A 20,450-nucleotide genomic window follows, 5' to 3' on the forward strand; every position below is an offset into this window, starting at 1 on the left:
CCATCTCATTATGTGCCCCTCTTTTGCAGGCCAACTCCTGAAATGATCATTTAACAGGTAAGTGGAAGAATGAAAGCCAAATAAATCCTCAAAGTCTGGTGTTAAGAGCTGCACCGAATGGGAAAAGTCTGCTACTTAGAAAGATTTTTGGAAATTGACCAACGTGTGATTAAATTCTGTAATTTAAACCAATTACATGTCAAATATTCCCAGGATTTAACTGATTTTTTTCTTCTTTTTTTTTGGGGGGGGGGGGGGGGGGGGGGGGGTTTCTAACTGAAAGAAAGGTCAGATCAATACTGGATGCATATGAACTCTGTACTCACAGCTGCTTAGTTTTGTCGCTGGATCTCACACGTCACTCCAAATGCATTAATCTAATCTGACTCCCAGCAAGAAAGCAAGCACCATTTACCCCAAATCATTGCACTATTCTTTGTAAGTCCATGGGCCTGAGCATTGTTTCAGCATTGACATTACAGTTGGCGTTAAAATGGTCACAATACTTTGTCATTTATCTCAATTACATCAAGATTTGAGTGTCATTTCTAAATGTATTAATTTGTGTTGACTGAACCCTTGAGCAAGTGTTGCATGACAGATGTGGATGGGATGGAAAAACTCAAAGAAGTAGCGCTCAGCTTAAACTCTCAGCATTTCAGGAGCTCCACCTCAAAGATGAGGGTGGAATTTGCAGGAATGATAGGCGGGTATCCATCGCTGCCATACGCGTAGTCCGGCGAGCAGGTCAACTTGGCCACCTGACCAACGCTCATCTGTGAGGGTGGCGAGGGGGGAAAAAGTTGCAGAAAAATGGTGAGACCTTTTAAACACAGAATGGCCAATGAACCACACTTATAAAGTTATAACACATACAGGTTAAGAAATTAATTTTTAAAAAATCCACGATCTCGCTCTAGATCATCCTGTTATAGTTATTTGGAAATGCTACAGAAACATGCTTATGGGGTATTTTATGCCCCATTAATGTGTACAACTCGTATTACGTTTTTTTTAATGTGAATCTGCCTGTGGGTCACTGTGCTACCATTAGGTTTGATATTCATAATAATTCATAATACTTTTTACTCAGCAGGGACTAATGTAGATTCTTTGGAGCCAAACTGAGTTTGACAATCTGTATATTGACTAAAACGCAATAGATTCCATCTTATACAGTGTCATTTTTTGGTTAGATTTTAAATGCAAATTGCATCCTGCCCTGGTTTGTAACACTGTTCTTTGTGTGACTAATCTCTTAAAAAAAAGGGGGGGGACGGGACTTTTTCTAACTTTTGGGAATCTCCAAAACCACTGAGGACATTGGAGGACTGCTTTCGTCCTACAGCTGGTCTGCAGACCAAAATAATATATGGCAACTGCTCTGTTAAGTGCAACTTGACAAGCTCACCATATGTGCACCTGCTGCGGTTTGTAGAGGATCCCAGCAGCCAGCTGTCTTTGCACATTTATCTACATGGGAGACACCCTGAGGGAAAACTTTCCACACTCCTCTGCAGGTTTGTCTCTTAATGAGATGACATGAATTTCTGACTCTTCCTGTCAGAAAGCTAACCTGACATCTAAAGGGAATAGACCCATGTCAGGTATTAATCAGTCAGCAGGCAGATATGAAACACAGAATATGTCCTCATTGCTTTGTTGAAGATTCTGGTTGCCAATTTGCTGATAGAGGTTTATTACAGCCCTGCTATCTTGCTAATAAATTGCATCACATGTTGAAAGAAACATGTCGTCTGATTTAAATTATCAGCGTTGGTGTATGTTACATTTATATATTACGACCAATATAGAATGCTGTACGTTCTAATACTGACATGCATGAAACCCTTACAGCACTTCTCCGTACCTGAGCTACACCTTCATCCCAACCTCGGATGACTTTACCGGCTCCCAGTTTGAACTGGAAGGGCTCTCCTCGGTCCCTGGAGGAGTCGAATTTCTTTCCGGATGTTAGCGTGCCTGTTCAGCGGCAACAAACAAAAAGCAGACAGGTTTAGACTTGCTCGTTTATGTGGCAGCATTTTCTGTACAACGAAACTATGTGTTAAAACGCCCCAACGGGAGCATCTCGACGTCTGCATTAAACATGAAGACGTTAGCAGGAAACGGTTAGCATCGTTTAGCTTAGCACAGGGATTGGGTTGAAAGAAAGAGACACAGTTAGGCTAAGGTTGGCTGTTCTTAAGCTGTTAATTGTGTATGCATGTATCGGATTTAAATTGGCGATACGTGGACGTACATATTTGATTAATTGAATGGTCGGAGTAAGGGTTACCGCCCTCGTGTATCCAGGATCTGTGCTAAGCTAAGCGCATGCTAGCTGTCACATTAGCATCGTATCGGCGTACACACCACTAGCACCTCTTAGAGAATTTACCAAAGCGATATTAGTTTAGACATTTCACACCCCACATAGAATCTAACTAACCACCAAAAACAGGATCCATCTCTGGTTTGAATGCCAATCAAATAAATATAATTTTTGAGACGTGAAAAATTAAGTCTCACCAACATAGTGCACGCTAACCATCTTTCCTTTCTGCGGAAAAGTCTTTCCTGGAGGACCAAAAAAAGAAGACGAATTTCAGTCATATACACATGAACGGAAATAGCATTCTTAATTCAAACACTAACTTGATTTTAAAAATGTTTACCGTCTCCGGGCTTAATGGTCTCGACGTCAACTCCCATTGTTCTTTCAGTGTAGTCTTCACACTTCCTGAAGCTGTGAGTGTGTTGGGTGTTCAGCGCAAGCGACGGAGTAGGCTCGTGCAGCGACGCCGACCAGTGGGCCGTGTATCACGTGGTTTGGCGACTTTCTCTTATGCATACACTGATAACCGATAGGTCTTGATCAGGGGGCCCTTTGTTTACCCCATAATTTCACCTTACTCCCAGAGTAAGTTTTGACACAAAACAGTTCAACGGCACTGCAGCAAAGACGTAAACACGTAAACAGACATAAAGACATGCGAAATTGACATATAGAGGCCAAGAACGTCTACAAAACCTTGCAAAATGATGCATTATATTATCAAAAGAAAATGCAAATGACCTAATGTAAAATTGATTGACAAAAAGATACTAAAAGCAACCATAAAGAGATGCGCAATGACCACAAAATGATGAAAAACTATGTGATCTGTCTGCTAATCACTGTCAGCAACATTAATCTAAAACACTAATCAAAGTAAAGATTTGCCATTGTTTTGTATACCTTTAAATTTAGTCAGTCACAGTTTCACATATGTACTACACAACAATAGATTGTGTGTGACATGTGTTTTCACCACTATAAATAACCAAAAGTAGATCGCAAATGACATGAAGCAAAAGGTATGCTGGGTTTTGTTCACACAGGGATGTGACTGTGTTGCTCATATCATCTGTATGTGACCATAGCAGCAACAATGACAAAGTATTGTAAAAAGAGGAGAAACCATGAAACATAACGAGCACACAAACTTGCTCCACATAAATTCTTTGGATAATCATCCATTCACACATGGACTCAATAGAACATTACTTGCAAACATGCTGATTCAGATGTTTCGGTGATTTTATATCGCAAGAAAAAAACAGGGCTGTGGTGTGTGTGTGAAAATGCCTAATATCAACAGGATGAGCACTGAGATTATTACAAGTCTAAGATGTGGAGCTGTCGTTTTAGGTCACTGTCACACCAAAGCTGTTTGCTCCGCTTTTAATATAGACCAGAGTTTGTTTCCTCGGGTAGTCTAAGTTACTAAGTTTGGGCAGGAGTGAACTCTCCTGGTTTGAAAGCACTCTTTGATAAGTCAGTCAATTAAAATCAAATGCCTCACTAGTACCTCACCTGAATAAAAAAAGTGTGCCACTGGCGACCTGCTGCATATATGCAATCTCAGGTGTCCATGTAATTCGTCTGTGTCTTTTAGTCCTGTCAGGGAGCATTCTGGTGGTTGGTCTGTAACAACTTGTAATAACATTCTTACAAGTTCTCTGTGTTACTGAAAACAGTATTTCCAGCAGCTGGAGAGGCAGGCGATGGAGAAGGAGCTGGAGTATGACGTGATGTGTGAGCATAGACAGACTTCTCTTCTGGAGCGCTGACACTAGTTGATAAGAGGCTGGTGGTCTGCTTTTTTATCAATGGTCCTCAAAGGTAAACCACCATGTACTACTCTATAGAACTTACTAACTTAAAGTTCCTGTCTGGTAATATTACAGAACTTTTCCAGCACCTTCTGTTGGTCACCTCCATCAGCCCCAGACAAGGGAACAACTTTCTGTTGTTCAGCTGGATAGTAGGTTAACAGTGTGGTAATACTTTAATAATACATTCAAAGACTAACTCACATAGTTTAATATGGCTTCCGAAACATGTTGATGTCTTACAGTTGTCTTTACAAAACTAAACGTGTACAAAAGGTTAGGTCTGAAATCTATGTAAGGTTAAGAGCTTTCAAGCTGTGGTAACATAACTCAGATCCTTTACTCTATTAGAACAGGGCAACTGGTTCTGACTGTCTACAGAGCAAAATTAAGCCTAAAACTAGCTGTTAAAAAAAGTAGTTTTAACCAGTCGAAATAGTAAACATGGCAGTATCTGCAGTAACACTGAAATGTTCTTCTTTATCTACTGTTACATTCTTTGCCTAAGAAAGATGGCCATCATCGTGTTATCTTCTTTCTGTAATGAAATTACAATACATTCAAGTAAAACCTAACAAGCAGCAAGTTAGTAGTATTTCATCTGTTTTATTCTTGAAGAAGAAATGTCTTCACTAAGCATCAGACGACGTCACGGTGTCATCATTTGAATGAGGCGATTGATCGTAAAGTTTGTTGAAGAAGGAAAAGTCAGATTCAGATCCATGCTCTGTGCCCTGAAAGAAAATGAAAATTCAAGTGTTTCAATCTCAGTCAAACTGTGAGATGTTCTGTCACCATATCCTTAAGTTAATCCTCACATCTCTTCTGCCGTCAGTTATGTCGAAAACAGAGTTCCGGTCGGTCTCTTCATTACTCATAATCACCGACTTGTTCCTGCAACACACAAGCATACAGGCAAGCCAAGAATATTACTGAAAACATAACTCAGTTATATTATTTCCATGATGTTCACTATTTATGGAATAAATAACTGTGTACATTATACTGCACTTCCGGTTCAGCATAAAGAGGATGATGGAGATGATGACTCCAGTCAGCAGAGTCAGACCAACTGCAAGGCCGACTGACAGGGTATCTATAGACACAAGGAACCATGTTGATATCAACATTTCTAAAAGGAATTAGATGATTAAGCTACTTTAATGATATATTTTCTAAAAAATCAGGCTGCTAAATTGTCGTGTTGTTGAGATCTTAGAGTATCTAAGGAGGACTACCGTTATCATCAGAAGGGTTGATGGGAGGGTCTGAGTAGCATTCAGTGGGTAGGATGGTGATATCATCAAGAGCAACGTCACCACCTGTATTCATCCCTCTCTGATACACAAACACAAACTGTGAAATAAGAAAGAGACAGATGTTTAAAGTCAGAACACCCATCAAGAAATTCAGCAGACTTAAACAGTTGCTGGTAGGTAAATGTTATCAAAGAAATGATGCATTTCTCAGAATATGTTGGCTCTTATGACTGGCACTAGATCTAAATTGATTAAGTGGCTGTTCCACAAACCCCTACATGAATACATCACTTTTAAATTGATACTGGATTACTGTTTAGTTTTTTCTCAATGCCGAGGTTGATCTGTGAGTCCTGTTCACAGCTTCCACTCACAAGATTTTTACCTGAAAATGTTATTTTCATTATAGACGATAGGAGTTAATATAACCATCACGCTGCAGTTGATATTCCCACCCAGTGCCTCAGTCTGTGTAAGACAGTTTCCCAATTCTGGTCCCCATGACCCACCGCCCTGCATGTTTTCGATGTTTCCCTCCTCCACCACACCTGATTCAAATGATCAGCTTGTCATCAAGCTCTGCAGTGGCCTGATAAGGAGTTATTCATTTGAATCAGGTGAGTTGAGGACCGCAGTTGAGAAACACTGGCCTAGGTCAACATTCTGATACTGCACAGAGGGGCGTTTCAGATGGAAAGGGTTGAGAAGTAGAGAGTCAGGCATAATCAGTTTACCAATTCTGACAGTGTGTAAAGTAAGGACTCAAATGGAGCCAAAGAAATAATAACAGGACATGTAATGAAATATGATATTATAACTGTCAAGAGATCAATGAGCAAGATTGTTGAACTAAAACACTACATTTGTTATCCTTATATTTCATGCATCTGGTATAATAATCAAATTTTTACCCAGAATGCTTCCTTGTGTATAATGGGCATACGAGCCTGCTGCCATTGGTCTCCCTTATTTCCTGTTTCAATCCACTTCAGGAGTCCCTCCTCATCGCCAACTGCGTGCATTTTTCTATTGGAGAGAATAGGTTTAAATAGACGCTCTGCTACTGGCAAAAAGATCATCTTTAATGTTGACAATCCTCAGACCTGTCATTTATGTAGACTTTAAGAGTCCCAACGTGGCTGCCATACATGTGGTACCAGAATGTGAGACAGTGCCCTCTAGAGGAGGGCTGGAACACGTCACTGATCAGGAAGGACGTGTCTCCCCACTCACCTACTGAGCTGTCCACGTAAACATAGTGACCTGGTGGAAACATGGCAAAATCAGTTAGAGGAAGGTGCTCCTCTGTCCTTTTAGAGAAGCAGGTATATGAGGTGGAAAGCAACAATTGCACGCGAGAACATTTCAGGTCTGATTACCTATAATTTATCCAGCCAGGCTTTTTGGTATCAATAACTGTATCTAGAACAAGATCCACATCTACTAAGAGCGATTTATCATTACAGTTTTTCATTACAGTTTCAATGGATTGTTACATTCAATAGTCAACTGAACTAGAGGCAATGATTTTTCATTTTTAAGTTTCTAAAGTGGATTTGATCACTTGAGCTGTTACATAGTGTGTTACTACCATGAGTAGAGTTGGTGGTGTGGTCAACACTGGGTCCTGTGTTGGGGTTCGGGGAGGCTCCTCCACCCCGGAGCCAGTCTCCCTGATCGACTCCTCCACCCAGGTTGCTCCAGCTACAGAGGGAGATCTCAAAGTCACAGACTCCATGAGGGGGACACTGAGCGTCTGTCAGCTGCACATCATCGAAGGCCATGTCTCCTTCCTGGGAGGGACCAGCCTTCACACCTTCCAGCACAATCTGAGACACAGTGTGCAACTACTGACTGAAAGTCTTTGTCTGACTAAGAGAAGAACAACACTCTTTCTTTCAGTGCTGTATTAATTGCTCCTGCAGTTGTATGTATTCAGGTTTAGAGATATATATTTGCTTTAGATAATTCTCTGAGGTAATGAGAACTGTCGAGAGCGTCGTTGTGGACTATCCTGATTTAAAAGACCACCACTGCAGGAATTATATTCACTTAAATCCAACATATCCAACAAAGTTTGATGTAAAAAAAGATAAAAAATGTGAATTACAAAACAAAACTGCTTACACGAAATCACACACTCAAGGATAAGTTCTAATATGTTGGCCATGGTTTAAGACTTTCCAAGTAGCCTACTGTTTACTGCCTTACATTTAATTCTGTGTTTAAAGACTATGAAGTGACTGTACAATAATTGTACAGTAATTTGACCTGTCATAGAGAAAGGACTTTAGGCAAATTTAAACATCAACAAGGAGTGCATATTGTGCTGGCACAACTGCCCCTGCAAGAATAATTTCAGAACTGGTGACGCCAAAAATGAAATCCATCATAATAGGAACACTGATGTACTGAATCGACTAACAGAGCTCATTTCTGATGATTATAACAGGCCGTTGCCCCGTCACTTAACGGATAAATAGATGCAAAACCAAATGGGGATCTTAAAATTCAATTAAATGATGTGGGAAATGCCCATAAAAGTGGCTATGATTGAAGTTGTGTTTCTCGTTGGCTTATGAGACAGACACCACTTCAGCTGATCTTCATGAGAAAAAGGTAGGTAGTATTTAATAATGAAATAAAACTTGGAAAGAGAACAAGCAGGTGAACATTCTTAACATTCTCCAGTTTTATGTTGATCTGCTTTATCTTAAATTAGGGAGTGACTCTTCTAAAAAAGTTGTGAAGGTACCCTATCTTGGGTATATCTGCGTGACTCACTCTGTAAGGCTGAACACGAGGCAGGAGTGAAGCCTGAGCGAACCTCCACAGACGGCCCTGGTCCCCTGTCTGCGAGAAAATCAGAGCTTCCTTCTCGTCCTCACTCTGCTGGTAAATATTCAGCGTCCCCACTCCTTTACCATACATGTGATACCAAAGCTGTACACAAAATCCTTTGCCTGAAAAGATTGGAGAAAAAAAATATATAAAAAATGTGATTTATTATAGGGAATATTTACAATAGCACATTTTAATTTTTATTCATTTCGGTGACTCCCACCTGCAGGGTACAGCGGTGATGACATTGAAGCTTTCTGGCCGGCTCGGTCATCGGCCGAAGACGGCAGGTAGTAGTAATGACCAATGGCTGTGTTGGTGGTGTGGTCGCTGTCTGGTCCCGTGTTGGGGTTGTTCGTGTGGCCTGACTGTCTGACCCAGTCAAAGTCATCGGTTGTCACCTGCTGCCAGTTACAGCTGCCCTCCTCAAAGTCACACAAATCTACAAGACACGATAACATTACAGAAAGTATATTTTGAACATCATATGTGTACTTTGCAGTTTTGCAAGTATCTTTTCCTCTCCGCCCAAAGTCTTTCTTCAATAGATAATAGTTTTCTTTAAAATTTCATTGTCAGTGTGATGATTTCGAAAGACAGTTAATAGCTTGTATGGGACTTATTTCATAACTCCCCATCTCTTCCCTCCATATGAACTGTTTTTCTTGTAAATGACGTGTCTGGTGATTGGCGTATTTTGTGTGGAAGAAGCGGTAAATTATGCATGTAATGCCCATACTTTATGGGCGTGCACAGAGCCTCAAGATGAAAGCCTGAGTTTGCAATGAAGCATCATAACCACCGTCACAGTATCTATTATCTCTGTGTAGAGCTTTTGGTTTTGTCGAGCCAGCAAACACACGCAAAGCCTGTGGTGAACTTGCTTCTGTCTGATCACGTAAGTGGCAACAAACATGAAGAAATGAGAAGTAACATGGAAGAAAGAATGCTCAACATTCAACTTCAGCACATCTAGAGAAATAAGATGAGTGACAAACAAATATGTCAGTTTAACAAGGAGCATTGTATGTTAGAGTTTACTTTAAAACTGATCTACAAAGAATCACCAAATTAGAAAAAAAGATTTTCCTCAGCTTCAGCCTTATTACCGGAAGCTGGGCATGGTCCATGGATGAGGGAGACGTCATCGATGGCTATGTCCCCAGCCTTTCCTCCCACCGTTGCCTCCAGGACCACTTGGTGTACTGTCTCCAGGGTCACGTGGCTCTGAACCAGTAACCACTCATCCCCCTGGTTTCCTGATTTTTGCCACACCTACAGGAAAGACAAGAGGCTGATTCACTTGTAACAATGAGGATGTGAGGAACTTTTTGCAACACAGTGGTATACTCTAAAAGTGTGCAGCTTGCACTCATTATACCATGCATTGATGTTGTTTTGCAATCGGTATTTCACAACTGTGAGAAAAGTATAATAACAAATTGGGAGGAAACAGCCGCAAATATTTCTCAATCAGTTGCATAGCCATTTTCTAACACTGCAGCAAAGGGAAGTAAAGTGCCCTTACTTAAAAATCATTGATGAAATCAATGCAGCCTTTTCTGACCTTTACTTACTTCATTTGATCACACACAAGATAAACTCATAAAACAGCTAAAAGGATGCATGTTTCACCAGTGTCTTCTCCAAGGGATCAGTTGTTTGTAGAATCATCCTTAAAGAACCGACAGTTGCTCCGAACATGTGATACCAAAAGGTGAAACAGTATCCTTTGTCACCAGCAGGTGGCAGCAGTGATGACTTAAGCTGGGCTGATTTTCCCTTTATGCTCTCCTTTGTGGAACTGTTGATGTAAAGGTATTTGCCTGTGAAAAAAATAAGCAAATTTTCTTTTAGCCTTTGATCCTTTGATTAGACACATACATCATTTCCACCCGTGTCCACAAATTGTTGAGATCCCGGAGGTGTGATCTTCCCCTTTTATATCATATTATACATGTAGTTTTAGAGGAATGTGCCTCTGATGAAGAGTTAAAGGTACAATGTAAGCTTTTTCATCATACTGCCAAAGTCTAGCTAATGCAGAAAAAGAAATCTGTTGTCAAAAAGATTTATTCTTTTCAATTCTTTATTATTGGCGTTGCTTTCGTCTTTGCTTACTCATGTCTGACTACCTTAATTTCTTCTTGGAAATTGTTTTCCAGTAATGCTTACTGGTGGCGGCTTCTCAGGAAATATATCAAGGCCTTAAAGGAAAATTCCCAGCACATGCGACATTGTAGTTGAGGTAATCCATAAGTACACAAGATTACTGCTTGCTAATCTGTAAAATCTTAAGAAAACTGCATGTACAACGACAGTTTAGTATTGACCTTTGCCCGTTGTGTGGTCTCCTGCAGGCCCAGTGTTGGGGGTTTCAGTTGGGCCTGACCTGCTGAGCCAGTCCAGCTCATCTTCAGCTCCCTGCACCCAAACACAAAGGCCGTCCTCAAAAGTACAGCTGAAGGAAGGCAATGCTGAAGAGAGAAGAAGTGTTTCAGAATAAATGAATCACCCTCAAACTATTACCTCTAGTTCAAAATCAGATCACTAACTATGAAACTTTGAATATAACCCTATTTACCTGGCGGCTGGTAGGATCTTTCACAGTTCAGAAAAGAGATGTCATCCACAGCAACAACGTGGTCTCCAGAAGCTGGAGTCTCCTGTATTGCTTTGTTTGTACTACTGAACCAAACCTGAAAACACGAATGGTCATAAATCCTTTAAAGGCAATGTGTCCCCTAAAATAAAGAGAACTTTGGGTTTTACTGGTCCTATGAGTCTATATACAAATTTTGGAAAATGTAATGCTGTTCTGGCACTGGGGCTGCTGTTATACTCTGTTTTGTTCATTGAAACTTGATAAAGATGTTAAGTTACTTATTCAGTCCAGCTGTTTTCACCTAAGAAACACTGCAAAATGACTTCCCTCATCATCTTTTCAGAAATTCATAATGGTTAATTCCTGCTTTTGTCTCATCACTCACAGACAGCTGTAGCTCTCTCCATTCCTGTTCAAGCCGAGACTCTGTTACCCGTTTACTGTTGACCCAAAACTCTGCTACAATACTCTGTTCTCACATCACCCTAGTTCTCATGACACAACACTGGCTTGTCTGTAGAACACACCAGTGAACTTTCCATGTTGAATATCCTTACTAGACCTCTCAGATCCTCTAATTGTAACCCACTAGCTGTCCCTTACTCTCAGTCGAGCACATAAGAGGACTGTCCACCTGCTGTCCCAGATTTGGGACAGTCTTCTCTTGCTCTCTCTCTTTTCTTAGGGAATGCTGAAGTGCACCGATGATCCTTCATATTTTAGAAAAGTGGGCATCCTCTCTACACACACTGTCACTTTCTTTAAAATCTGCCCTTCTATGAATTTTTTCTGAATTGAAAGTTTTTAATATAATAAGTGAATGCGTGACAAAAACACCTTGTAAGGCTGTTGGTGCAGGCCTACAGGCAGATGCTCCGGGGTCCAGGGGGAGACGGTACTGTGACTGCGTGACCACAGGATTGCTTCACCACCTTCAGCTTGCTGCATAAGCACTCTGAGTGACCCAGTACTCTCTGAGCTGATGTGGAAGTGAAACCTGGGTTTAGGAAAGAAGGAAGGAAGAAGAAGAGAATGTCGGATTAGGAGGAGAGTTGCATGGTAGAAGGATGGGGGCTGTGGGGAGCAAGCATTGAGCAATTCATACACTTAAATATTCAACTTTTGAGCAGAAGAAATATTTTGAATCAATTCAGCATGATAATCATAGAACATTTACAGTGGATATCACTTACAGAATCTCACAGTAGGGGGATGAAGGGGGGAGTGGGGGGCTTTGGAGTTTGGCTTCACTGAGGGTGGACTCCTGGCTGACATTCACTATCATGTAGAAGCCTGAGAATGAGGGACAACTGAATGAACAAAGCTGGCCCTCAGACATCAGGAAGGAGGAGTCTTGCTCACTTCAAACATCCTGGGCCCACAATCTCAACTATTCATCTAATCAGTCAATAAATCATCAAAGTCACCAGTGTCTGTTGTGTGATCTGTTGGTGGTTCCGTGTTGTTACTGGCTTTCTGTCTCTGCCACAAGCTCTGTCCGTCAGTGGTGTCCGTCCACTGGCACTGATCATTCTCAAATGTGCATGGCCCTAAAGTAACAAGTACAAAGTGAGTCATACTATGTAAGTCCTGCCAGTGTCCATTAAAAAAAGAAAGAAAAGGCAATGCTTGGTTTGCTCAATGTATTAAATGAAATTTGTGATTTACACTTGACTATTTTGCAAAACTTCCCAGTTTTAGAAAAATCTGATTAAGTCTATCTATGCAATACATAAAGCTGCAAAGATATAAAGCTGCAAAGATGTTTTTATGCAAACACTACTGTTACATCAGTGAGAGTAGGAGATATTCTGAGGATATTTCACAGAAATCTCAATGCAAACCAGCAGCAACAGTACAAGCTACTGCTTCTAAATGAGGATTCAACAGAAGGTATTTTTTTAGACATTGTGACACAGTAGAATTTGCTGCAGAAATTCTGTCGTGGACTTATTCCCCTCCCTTGCATTTTCAGCTGCAAAAGTGAATCACAGGCAGAGACTTCCCTGCTCTTAACCTTTGTGTTGACATCGAATGTGGAAAAAGTGCAAAACCATCTGTTCTTTTTCCGAAAAACCTCTGCTGTTCACGTGTGTAAGTAGCTACTTAGAAATGTCATATTTCCACATCTTTTTCCAGCTTTTGATAGAGTTACCCCCCCCCCCCTCAGTATGAGTCAGTCATTTCAGTAACGCACTTTAAAGTGTTAACAAAATGGTAACAGTGACTCTTCTGTCTCTCTGAATAAATACTGTAAATGCAACATGGAGCTCTCACCACAGCCAGCCTCGTCTTCCTCCTCAGGACAGTCTGGATGATAATCACACTGCAACGTGGCTGGAATACACACCTTACCGGATGACAGCTGACAAAAAAACTCACCATCCTACAACCCCAATGAAAGAGAATTCACAATTGCTTTGTGGAAAACTTTGTGGAAGACTCCTACAGCCATGAACTCCTCATACTATAACTTGCCTGACAGGGATTAATGGGTGCAGTCGAGGCTGAGGGTGTTGGTGGGACAGAGGTGGGTGATGTGTTGGGTAGTTTGCTGTTGTCAGGGTCAAAAAGACACTCTCTGGAGAATGAGATGTCATCCACGGCAACCAGCCCCATATGAGCTTCTCCAAGCTCATATCTGAAGACAAACTGAGGAGACAAATTTAAAACAACAGTTGGATTTTGCGTCTAATTATAAGTAATTTTTGTAGCCTTTAAACAAAATTCTAAAATCTTACTTCCAAGTTTGAGCCAGCATTTTTATGAACTAGGTCATTTAGCAAACTGTATTCTTACGAACCTTGCTGCTAACTGAGGAGGAGAACGTGACCTCTGCTCTCTGCCAACTGTAGCTCTGCGATGGCTCCCTGAGCCACAACTGTCTGTCATCAGTACCAGACGTCAGCGTCCTGGACAGTGCTGTCAGTCTGGCTGCAGCATCGTCCTCACTGAAGTAGAAGAACCTTACCTACAAAGGTTGAAAGAATAAAATTAACACAGAAAAGTACAAGAGGACAAGGTTTTCTGAAGCTCTCTTAAGTTTTTTTTTTTTTTTTTACTTCACGCAAAACTGCTGTTAAATTACTGCAACAACAATCATCACGATATTTACTGCAGTCTGACTGCCTGTCATGGTGCCACCCACATTTTCCGGTAAACATATAGTCATCCCTGTGTTAGAGGACTGGAAAACAGTAAAAATGTTGACCAACAAAGAGATAGTAAAAGGTCAACACTGTTGACAAATATGTAATATTAAAGTTTTTAGCAAAGAAAATTTTTCAAATATTATGAATGCCAGTTTCAAACCATTATTGCAGCGTATTGTGATGATCTCATTCTCCGTAGGCTATTGTGTTTGTTTGTTTTTTGTAGGGTCATTTACTGTCTTCCTTCTTTTATGATCTACCACCAAGTATTAGCTGAAAAATACTGTCCAAACATTTTTTTTTAAATACCTGTAAATAATGCATTTGATCAATATACAGAAAACTCACAGTGCAGTTGAAGCTGGGTAGTAATGTTTTGGAGAGAATCTCTGATGTCTGGCCCTTCACAGTCAGCTGAGTTGCAGGAGTAACATAGTGACCTGTATAACAGCATCACAGAGTACAAATGAAGTTAAAGCAGAGCATTATTGTAGAAGAGAGGATAAATTTGGAGCATTATTATTCAGCATAGCTCATCAGCTTAGAGTCTCAGACCTGCAGCAGAGTTCAGGGTGTGATCCCTGGGAGGCCCGTGGTTGGGCCAAGCTTCCTGTCCTTTGTGATGCATCCACTCAGCTCCAGGTGAGTCCACATCACTTTCCTCCCAGAAACAGAGGCCTTGTTCAAAGTCGCAGCGCTCCACCACACCATGTTTATCTATGGTATTTGAAGGTAAAGTGATGAAGGAGGTTGACAATAATTTACATATCAAGTATAGACAACTTTTTCAGGAAAACTGAAACCTGAAGTCTGAGAAAATATACACAAATATTTCATATCTGAGGGTCCTAACAGAGCAAAGGAGGCACCTGCAGAATCGAGCAAAGTGTGCATGCACAGTTGGGATTAACCATACAATCTCCCATTTAACGTCTGCTATATCTCACCACAGTTGATCTCATCTGACCAGTCCCCGCAGTCCTCACTGAAGTCACACACTCGGTTGGGGTTGATACACACACTGTTGTTGCACATGAACATACTCTCAGGACACCATGGCTGGGGCTCTACACATCAATGAAAAGCTGTTTCATTGATGTAAATCAGCTTGAAAAAAAGGAGTCCAAAAGCATTGAAAAGCAGGCATCTTACCAGGCAGGGAGCAGTTGATAAAGTTAACATCATCAATGGCTACGTGTCCAGGCTTGTTGAAGTTCCTGGAGGCTTCAAACAGGATGGTGAAGTCATGCGGGTTTCGGCCAACTTTAACCTGACCATGCTGCCACAAATCTCCATGGTTATCAGATAACCACCACAGAGTGGTGGTCCTGGAGCCCTCCTTTAGCAGCACACTGAGCTGTGAGTCTGTCACAGTTACAGAAATAATGAACCAGGTACAAAGGAGGCTCGGACACAAATTCTGCTACACATTTATAGGTGCAAATAAAAAAAACATACCTTCTCCATACATGTTGTAGAAGAAGTGTAGTGTGCAGGTTGTGCTGGCCTGTTCCATGATGGGGCTTTGCAGGGCAGCAGGGCTCATTTGTTCTCCCCGTTGAGCCTCGACTGCCATGTACCAACCTGGAAGAATCAGTGCAGAAACAGGTAGATATATTCAGCTGAGATGGGGTAATAAAGTTGGAGTAAGAGATATTTATGACAATTGTGAGGACAAGAAACACTATACATCTGCTAGATTTCTTAAGATTTGATTTTTTGTTCAAGGGAAGAACTATGAAATAGTCATTCAATTTTGTGTTATACTTGAATATTTACTGTGAACATTCAAACTACAACAATTATCAAATAGCTGTTTAACAAAAAGCCTTGAAATATAACACGTTCATTGATAGAAAAAACTTGGCTAAAATCTGAGTTCTATTTCCTATAGCTTTCCATATCATAAAGGTGTGTCAGTGCGTTTAAAACATCAGGAGTGTGACGCAGCCTGTGTCAGTGTCTTCTAGTTCAGAGTCTTCGAGCCTTACCAAGCTCAGTGCCTAGTGTGTTGTCCACATAGGGTCCATCGTTTCCAGAGGCATTCCTTCTCACCCACTGAAACTGGCCAACACTGATGTCTTCCCAGTCACAGGTGCCATTTTCAAATGAACAGCCCACAAATACTGAACTTGTTTCATTCTCTGCAAGAATAGAAAAACAATTTCATTAATTTCTAGTAGGAAACAGACTTTTGTAAACACAACAAAAGGAAAGGCAATGAATGAAACAATAGCATCTGTACCTTGGCAAAGACCTGATTTGAGACTGATGTCATCGATGGCAATAAATCCCATGTTGTTAGACTCTGCCTCAATCAACAGCTGTTGTTAAGAATATGAAAACATCATAATTAAGATACTCCTCTCTATCAGTACTATTCTTTTTAAAACTATATCAGTTTTTGGGTACCTGGAAAGGTTTGGATGTCTCTACAGACTGAGAGAACCTGCTCCAGCTGCTACCACTGCTGTTACTGTGGAACAGAAGGTCCTTCTCTGAGGGGCCTGAACTCATGAAGACCCGCAGTGTTCCAGAGGCACTGACAATCCACATACAAATGTCATGGTTAAGTTTATCATGTCAAAACAAGTTATTTTAACCCAAAATAATTTGTTTGAAAAACTATCCAGAAATGACTTAGTTTGTGTTCTGTGACAGTGATCCTCTAAAACTATATTACTCTTATGTCAATAAATCAAAAGCGAAATCATGAAATCTTTGATAAGCAGAACCTTTTCTTCTAATTTGTATGATAACCAAGCCAAAATGGTATTCAATTTTCCTCAAAATCCTATTTTTGAAGTTGTTTTAAAGTGGCTGAAATAATCTTATTTGGTTTGATGTTAATAGTAAATCTGAGGTAAAAAGTGAACTCTATCACAGAATCTTCAGTCTTGCACAAAGTGAAGCAGGTGATTCATGACTACATGACATTTGTTCACACTTCCTGAGGAAGTCGCTTAGGAAACTAAACAACAAGATAAAGGGCATCCTTGTACTGCATTGTCACATACTGTATGTAGTAGGAAAAAAAAGCCATGACTTTGTTTTTTTTCCCTTGCCAACCTGTTGTCCATATGGTGCCATAAGGTGAGACAGGAGGAGGTGTCTTTCAACTGGATCCATTCAGACACTACCTGTGCTACACTGCGGTGGTTTTGGTGAAGGGATGAGCTCAACAAGAACCAACCTACGTGCAAAAAGAAAACCAAAATATTAAGCCCAACCAAAGAATTAAGCATTTCTTTCCCAAGCAGTTCTTTATTTATATATCCTAAGTCATTGAAATATTCCAAGATAAGAGAACTTGTGCTTCACAGGCCCTTACTTTTAGCATAAACTGATAGCTGTTAATACTTTGCAGACACACTAATTTTGGTTGTTTAATAGTTCAAACTGGAACAGCAAGATTAAAGTTGGTTGGAGACTACTATGGTTTCTAGTTATTTTAGTGCAAGTTTAAGACGGGAGATTTTCTGCAGGGCAGAGGGGAGATAATGTCAGCATTAGGACACAAGTCAAGGAGAAAAAGAGAAGTTATTAACTAACATGCTGTATCAGCGGCTTCTGTTATCATCAATCAGAGGGTGCTATACTGGCAGTTTTGACATGCCATTTTTTTCACATATTGAATCATCAAACGGAAATTTTTCAAGTTGTGCATCATGATATCCTGGACTTTGGTCACACTCAGCAATGTGACACTGGTGACCTGTTTTCAAGAGAAAAGTTTTACATGTACTGGAATCCTGAAATTATCTAGAGATGCTCTGGAGCAGTGGCAAACTCTCGCGTCATTTGCTTTGGTTTTCTAGCAGATATTTTTCACGTTCCAAGTAAAACCTCTGGCAAATCAATGGGTACGATGATGTGTGAACATAGCAGCAAATATACCAGTCTTTACTTTAAATTTAGTAGGCTAATTCTCCTTTCTGCCAACCTCTCTTTGCTTTTGTGGATGTGCTCATAAAAGTGAGTCATTTATTTCAACACAAAAATTATCATAAATGAGCCTCACCCACTTTTTTTGACCAGCAGATAATGAAAAAAGTACATGGTCAGGGTTCAAATTCATGTAACTGATTCGGTCTACACCTCATTAGTTACAAAAATCTACACTGGATGTAAAGACATTTTATCATTCATGGGTTGTGATTCCCATCGTGTCACATGAACACTGTCTGACAGAAAATAACAGCTTAGCCATGTGTTGTCAAACCACTACAAATGGGACAAGTGGGAAAACGTACCTGTTACACGTGTTTTGGTGAGACTGGGCTGCCTGATCTCAACATCATCTTATCAGACTGAGGTTACATTAAGATACAGATACAGCTGAGACAGCCTGAATACAGACATGAATTGTGGCAAGTTTTCAGAAATATGTGGAACAACCTCCCTTCTCAGTTTACTCAACTTCGTATCTAGCTTGAAGAGCCTTCTCGGTTCACTTTCAGGACCTAAAACATCCACACTCTGCATTATGACTATGTCATACCTTCTGGAGTCTCAGTGGTGTGGTCTGTTGGTGGGCCATGAGATTCTCCACTGGCCAGGACCCACTCATGTCCATCTTCTTTTGGGATGTTGACCCAGGTGCACTGTCCAGACTCAAAGTCACAGTTTCCTGGAGGACTACACGCCCCATCCCTCACGGAGAAATCATCTATTTTCACTGTTTCATTAGTGCCAGGCATGTGGATGGCCTTAAACACGACCTGGAGAGAGAGAGTAACTGTTTGGGTAGGAACTTTGCAGGAAAGAGAAAAACGGTGTGCATCTTAACAGTATACTGTGTAAGATACTATTTGATTGGTCGATGAATTTACATAGAATTTTGCAGGCGAGGACACGGTGACCTCTGCCACCTCCCAGTCTGTAGAGGGCGATCCAGGCCGCTGCCAAAGGGCATCGCCCAGATCCCCACTTCTTAGCACGTGGATAGAAAGGATGTTAGAGGAATCTGTGGGTAACCAGTACCTGAAAGCGAACATCAAATGAATGTCAGCGTTGAAATATGAATCAGATAATAGTGCATAGATAAGAGTGATAGTAGTACCGGACTCACCAGAAGCGTATACACATTTCTGTAGCTGAGGTGAACTCTGGTGTGAGCAACTCAGCTACCTCAGAGTCCAAAGAATTGGAGGTCGTCACAGTCATGTAAAAACCTATGCACGAGCGGGCACGAAAATACACACACATCCACAGATATACACTTAAAACAGGCTGCTTTTTGCTGCCGTTAGGAATAATAATAGCTACTGTGCCACGCACAATGCAGCTAGATACACAAAATATCCACTGACACAATTATTTTGAGGTGAAACATAGGATTTTTTTGCTTCAATCAAAAAACATTTTCCCCCTAAAAATCTTTTTAAAAGAAGCTAACTGAATATTTTGCAAGTTGTTTGTAAATTAAAAGAAAATAATAATAAAATCATTATCAGTTGGGTTGCTCAGCTGCTATATACACTCTGCAGCTACATTGCAGCAGAGCTCTGCACTCACCATTTTCAGTTCCATAGGTGTGATCCACATGATTCTTTGTTCCCTTTCTGCGCTCCCACTGACCCCGAAGACTGACACTGTTCTCAAAGCCACATGTGTCCGAATCAAACCCACACAAGTCTAAAATAGTGAAGAAAAAGGCAAAATGGTAACAATCTCTACTATATTTTGGACACCTGTTCGCATCAGTGTGTACATACTCTGATTACTGCAGGCTCCCTCTTTCACAGTAATATCATCAATAGCTATGAATCCTTGGCTGTGAATGTTTCTGCGGCCACTGAACATTATCTGTGGATGAAGGAGAAATAATGGCAAAATCAAATAGAAAAAAACAAGATAAAGACATTCTTATTAGATGAAAGACTTAGCATACATACAAATGTAGGATACATATGTACTTGATTTTTGTGTCTCTTTAGATTAAACTAGATATTATAGCATTTGAAATTATATTCAATGCACGTGCAAAACTTGCACAATCAAATCAGATATTAGCTTATTCATTCATCTTTAAGTATCCATAAGTAAAATTCAATTGTGGTCCAGACTAGTCAATGAATCAAAAAGTCTGCTTGAAAAAAGTCCGTTTTAGTTTATTATTCAGCATAGCTCAGCAGCTTAGGTTCTCAGACCTGAAAATTTATTTTTTTTAAATTAACAAACAGTTTAATGTTCTGATTAATACAGAAATTATGAATGGTTTGCAGCAACTATTTTATGTTTAAAAATAATTTAAATATTGATATCAAGCTTAAAAAAAATCCATGAGCAGAAGGGGTATATTAGAGGTTTGAAAACATTAAAGATTACCCGGAGTGCATCATCCATGACAATCGTTACTTGAGCATTCATCCACCCTGGAGTTTGTGTCCCCTGACGAGTCCAGACTAAAACATCAGAAGATTTCTATAACAA

The 20,450-nt window shown here is 40.4% G+C and overlaps 3 protein-coding genes across 3 annotated transcripts; all 3 read right to left on the reverse strand.

Moving 5' to 3' along the window:
- Positions 1-256: 256 nt before the first annotated feature.
- Positions 257-2,786, reverse strand: LOC140269451 (uncharacterized). Its single transcript, XM_072364545.1, has 4 exons — positions 2,679-2,786; positions 2,533-2,580; positions 1,871-1,983; positions 257-776 (listed from the first exon to the last, which is right to left on the reverse strand). Exons 1-4 carry the CDS (start codon positions 2,713-2,715, stop codon positions 651-653), a joined length of 324 nt encoding a protein of 107 aa, XP_072220646.1. The 5' UTR covers positions 2,716-2,786; the 3' UTR covers positions 257-650.
- A 2,004-nt stretch (positions 2,787-4,790) lies between these two features.
- On the reverse strand, positions 4,791-11,811 carry LOC140269165 (MAM and LDL-receptor class A domain-containing protein 1-like). Its single transcript, XM_072364190.1, has 14 exons — positions 11,701-11,811; positions 10,843-10,957; positions 10,592-10,735; positions 9,894-10,084; positions 9,368-9,533; positions 8,482-8,700; positions 8,202-8,380; positions 7,009-7,246; positions 6,521-6,680; positions 6,329-6,443; positions 5,397-5,514; positions 5,158-5,254; positions 4,977-5,052; positions 4,791-4,892 (listed from the first exon to the last, which is right to left on the reverse strand). Exons 1-14 carry the CDS (start codon positions 11,809-11,811, stop codon positions 4,791-4,793), a joined length of 2,031 nt encoding a protein of 676 aa, XP_072220291.1.
- Positions 11,812-13,308: 1,497 nt separating this feature from the next.
- Positions 13,309-19,820, reverse strand: LOC140269166 (MAM and LDL-receptor class A domain-containing protein 1). Its single transcript, XM_072364191.1, has 16 exons — positions 19,742-19,820; positions 19,533-19,652; positions 19,087-19,189; positions 18,848-18,998; positions 18,517-18,736; positions 17,085-17,208; positions 16,428-16,557; positions 16,261-16,339; positions 16,007-16,159; positions 15,474-15,599; positions 15,168-15,380; positions 14,963-15,082; positions 14,571-14,732; positions 14,364-14,455; positions 13,667-13,834; positions 13,309-13,515 (listed from the first exon to the last, which is right to left on the reverse strand). Exons 1-16 carry the CDS (start codon positions 19,818-19,820, stop codon positions 13,309-13,311), a joined length of 2,247 nt encoding a protein of 748 aa, XP_072220292.1.
- Between the last annotated feature and the right edge of the window lie 630 nt (positions 19,821-20,450).

This window comes from Leuresthes tenuis, unplaced genomic scaffold (assembly GCF_036924035.1).
Source record: "Leuresthes tenuis unplaced genomic scaffold, fLeuTen1.0.hap1 SCAF_14, whole genome shotgun sequence".
Classification (NCBI taxonomy): domain Eukaryota; kingdom Metazoa; phylum Chordata; class Actinopteri; order Atheriniformes; family Atherinopsidae; genus Leuresthes; species Leuresthes tenuis.

What these genes read in the sequence shown, in the direction of transcription:
- LOC140269166 (XM_072364191.1), bottom strand. Translation starts at nt 19,820, where the DNA reads ATGTTCAGTGGCCGCAGAAACATTCACAGCCAAGGATTCATAGCTATT. An exon ending in CACCTATGGAACTGAAAATG is followed by an intron (nt 19,190 to 19,532) that starts GTGAGTGCAGAG and finishes GCTCGTGCATAG; the next exon opens with GTTTTTACATGACTGTGACG. An exon ending in TATCAACTGCTCCCTGCCTG is followed by an intron (nt 15,083 to 15,167) that starts GTAAGATGCCTG and finishes ATTGATGTGTAG; the next exon opens with AGCCCCAGCCATGGTGTCCT.
- LOC140269451 (XM_072364545.1), bottom strand. Translation starts at nt 2,715, where the DNA reads ATGGGAGTTGACGTCGAGACCATTAAGCCCGGAGACG. An exon ending in GGTTAGCGTGCACTATGTTG is followed by an intron (nt 1,984 to 2,532) that starts GTGAGACTTAAT and finishes GCCGCTGAACAG; the next exon opens with GCACGCTAACATCCGGAAAG. An exon ending in GGGATGAAGGTGTAGCTCAG is followed by an intron (nt 777 to 1,870) that starts GTACGGAGAAGT and finishes CCACCCTCACAG; the next exon opens with ATGAGCGTTGGTCAGGTGGC.
- LOC140269165 (XM_072364190.1), bottom strand. Translation starts at nt 11,811, where the DNA reads ATGCAGCAAGCTGAAGGTGGTGAAGCAATCCTGTGGTCACGCAGTCAC. An exon ending in AGACCACACAACGGGCAAAG is followed by an intron (nt 10,085 to 10,591) that starts GTCAATACTAAA and finishes TTTTTTTCACAG; the next exon opens with GCAAATACCTTTACATCAAC. An exon ending in ATCACCGCTGTACCCTGCAG is followed by an intron (nt 8,381 to 8,481) that starts GTGGGAGTCACC and finishes CAATCTTTTCAG; the next exon opens with GCAAAGGATTTTGTGTACAG.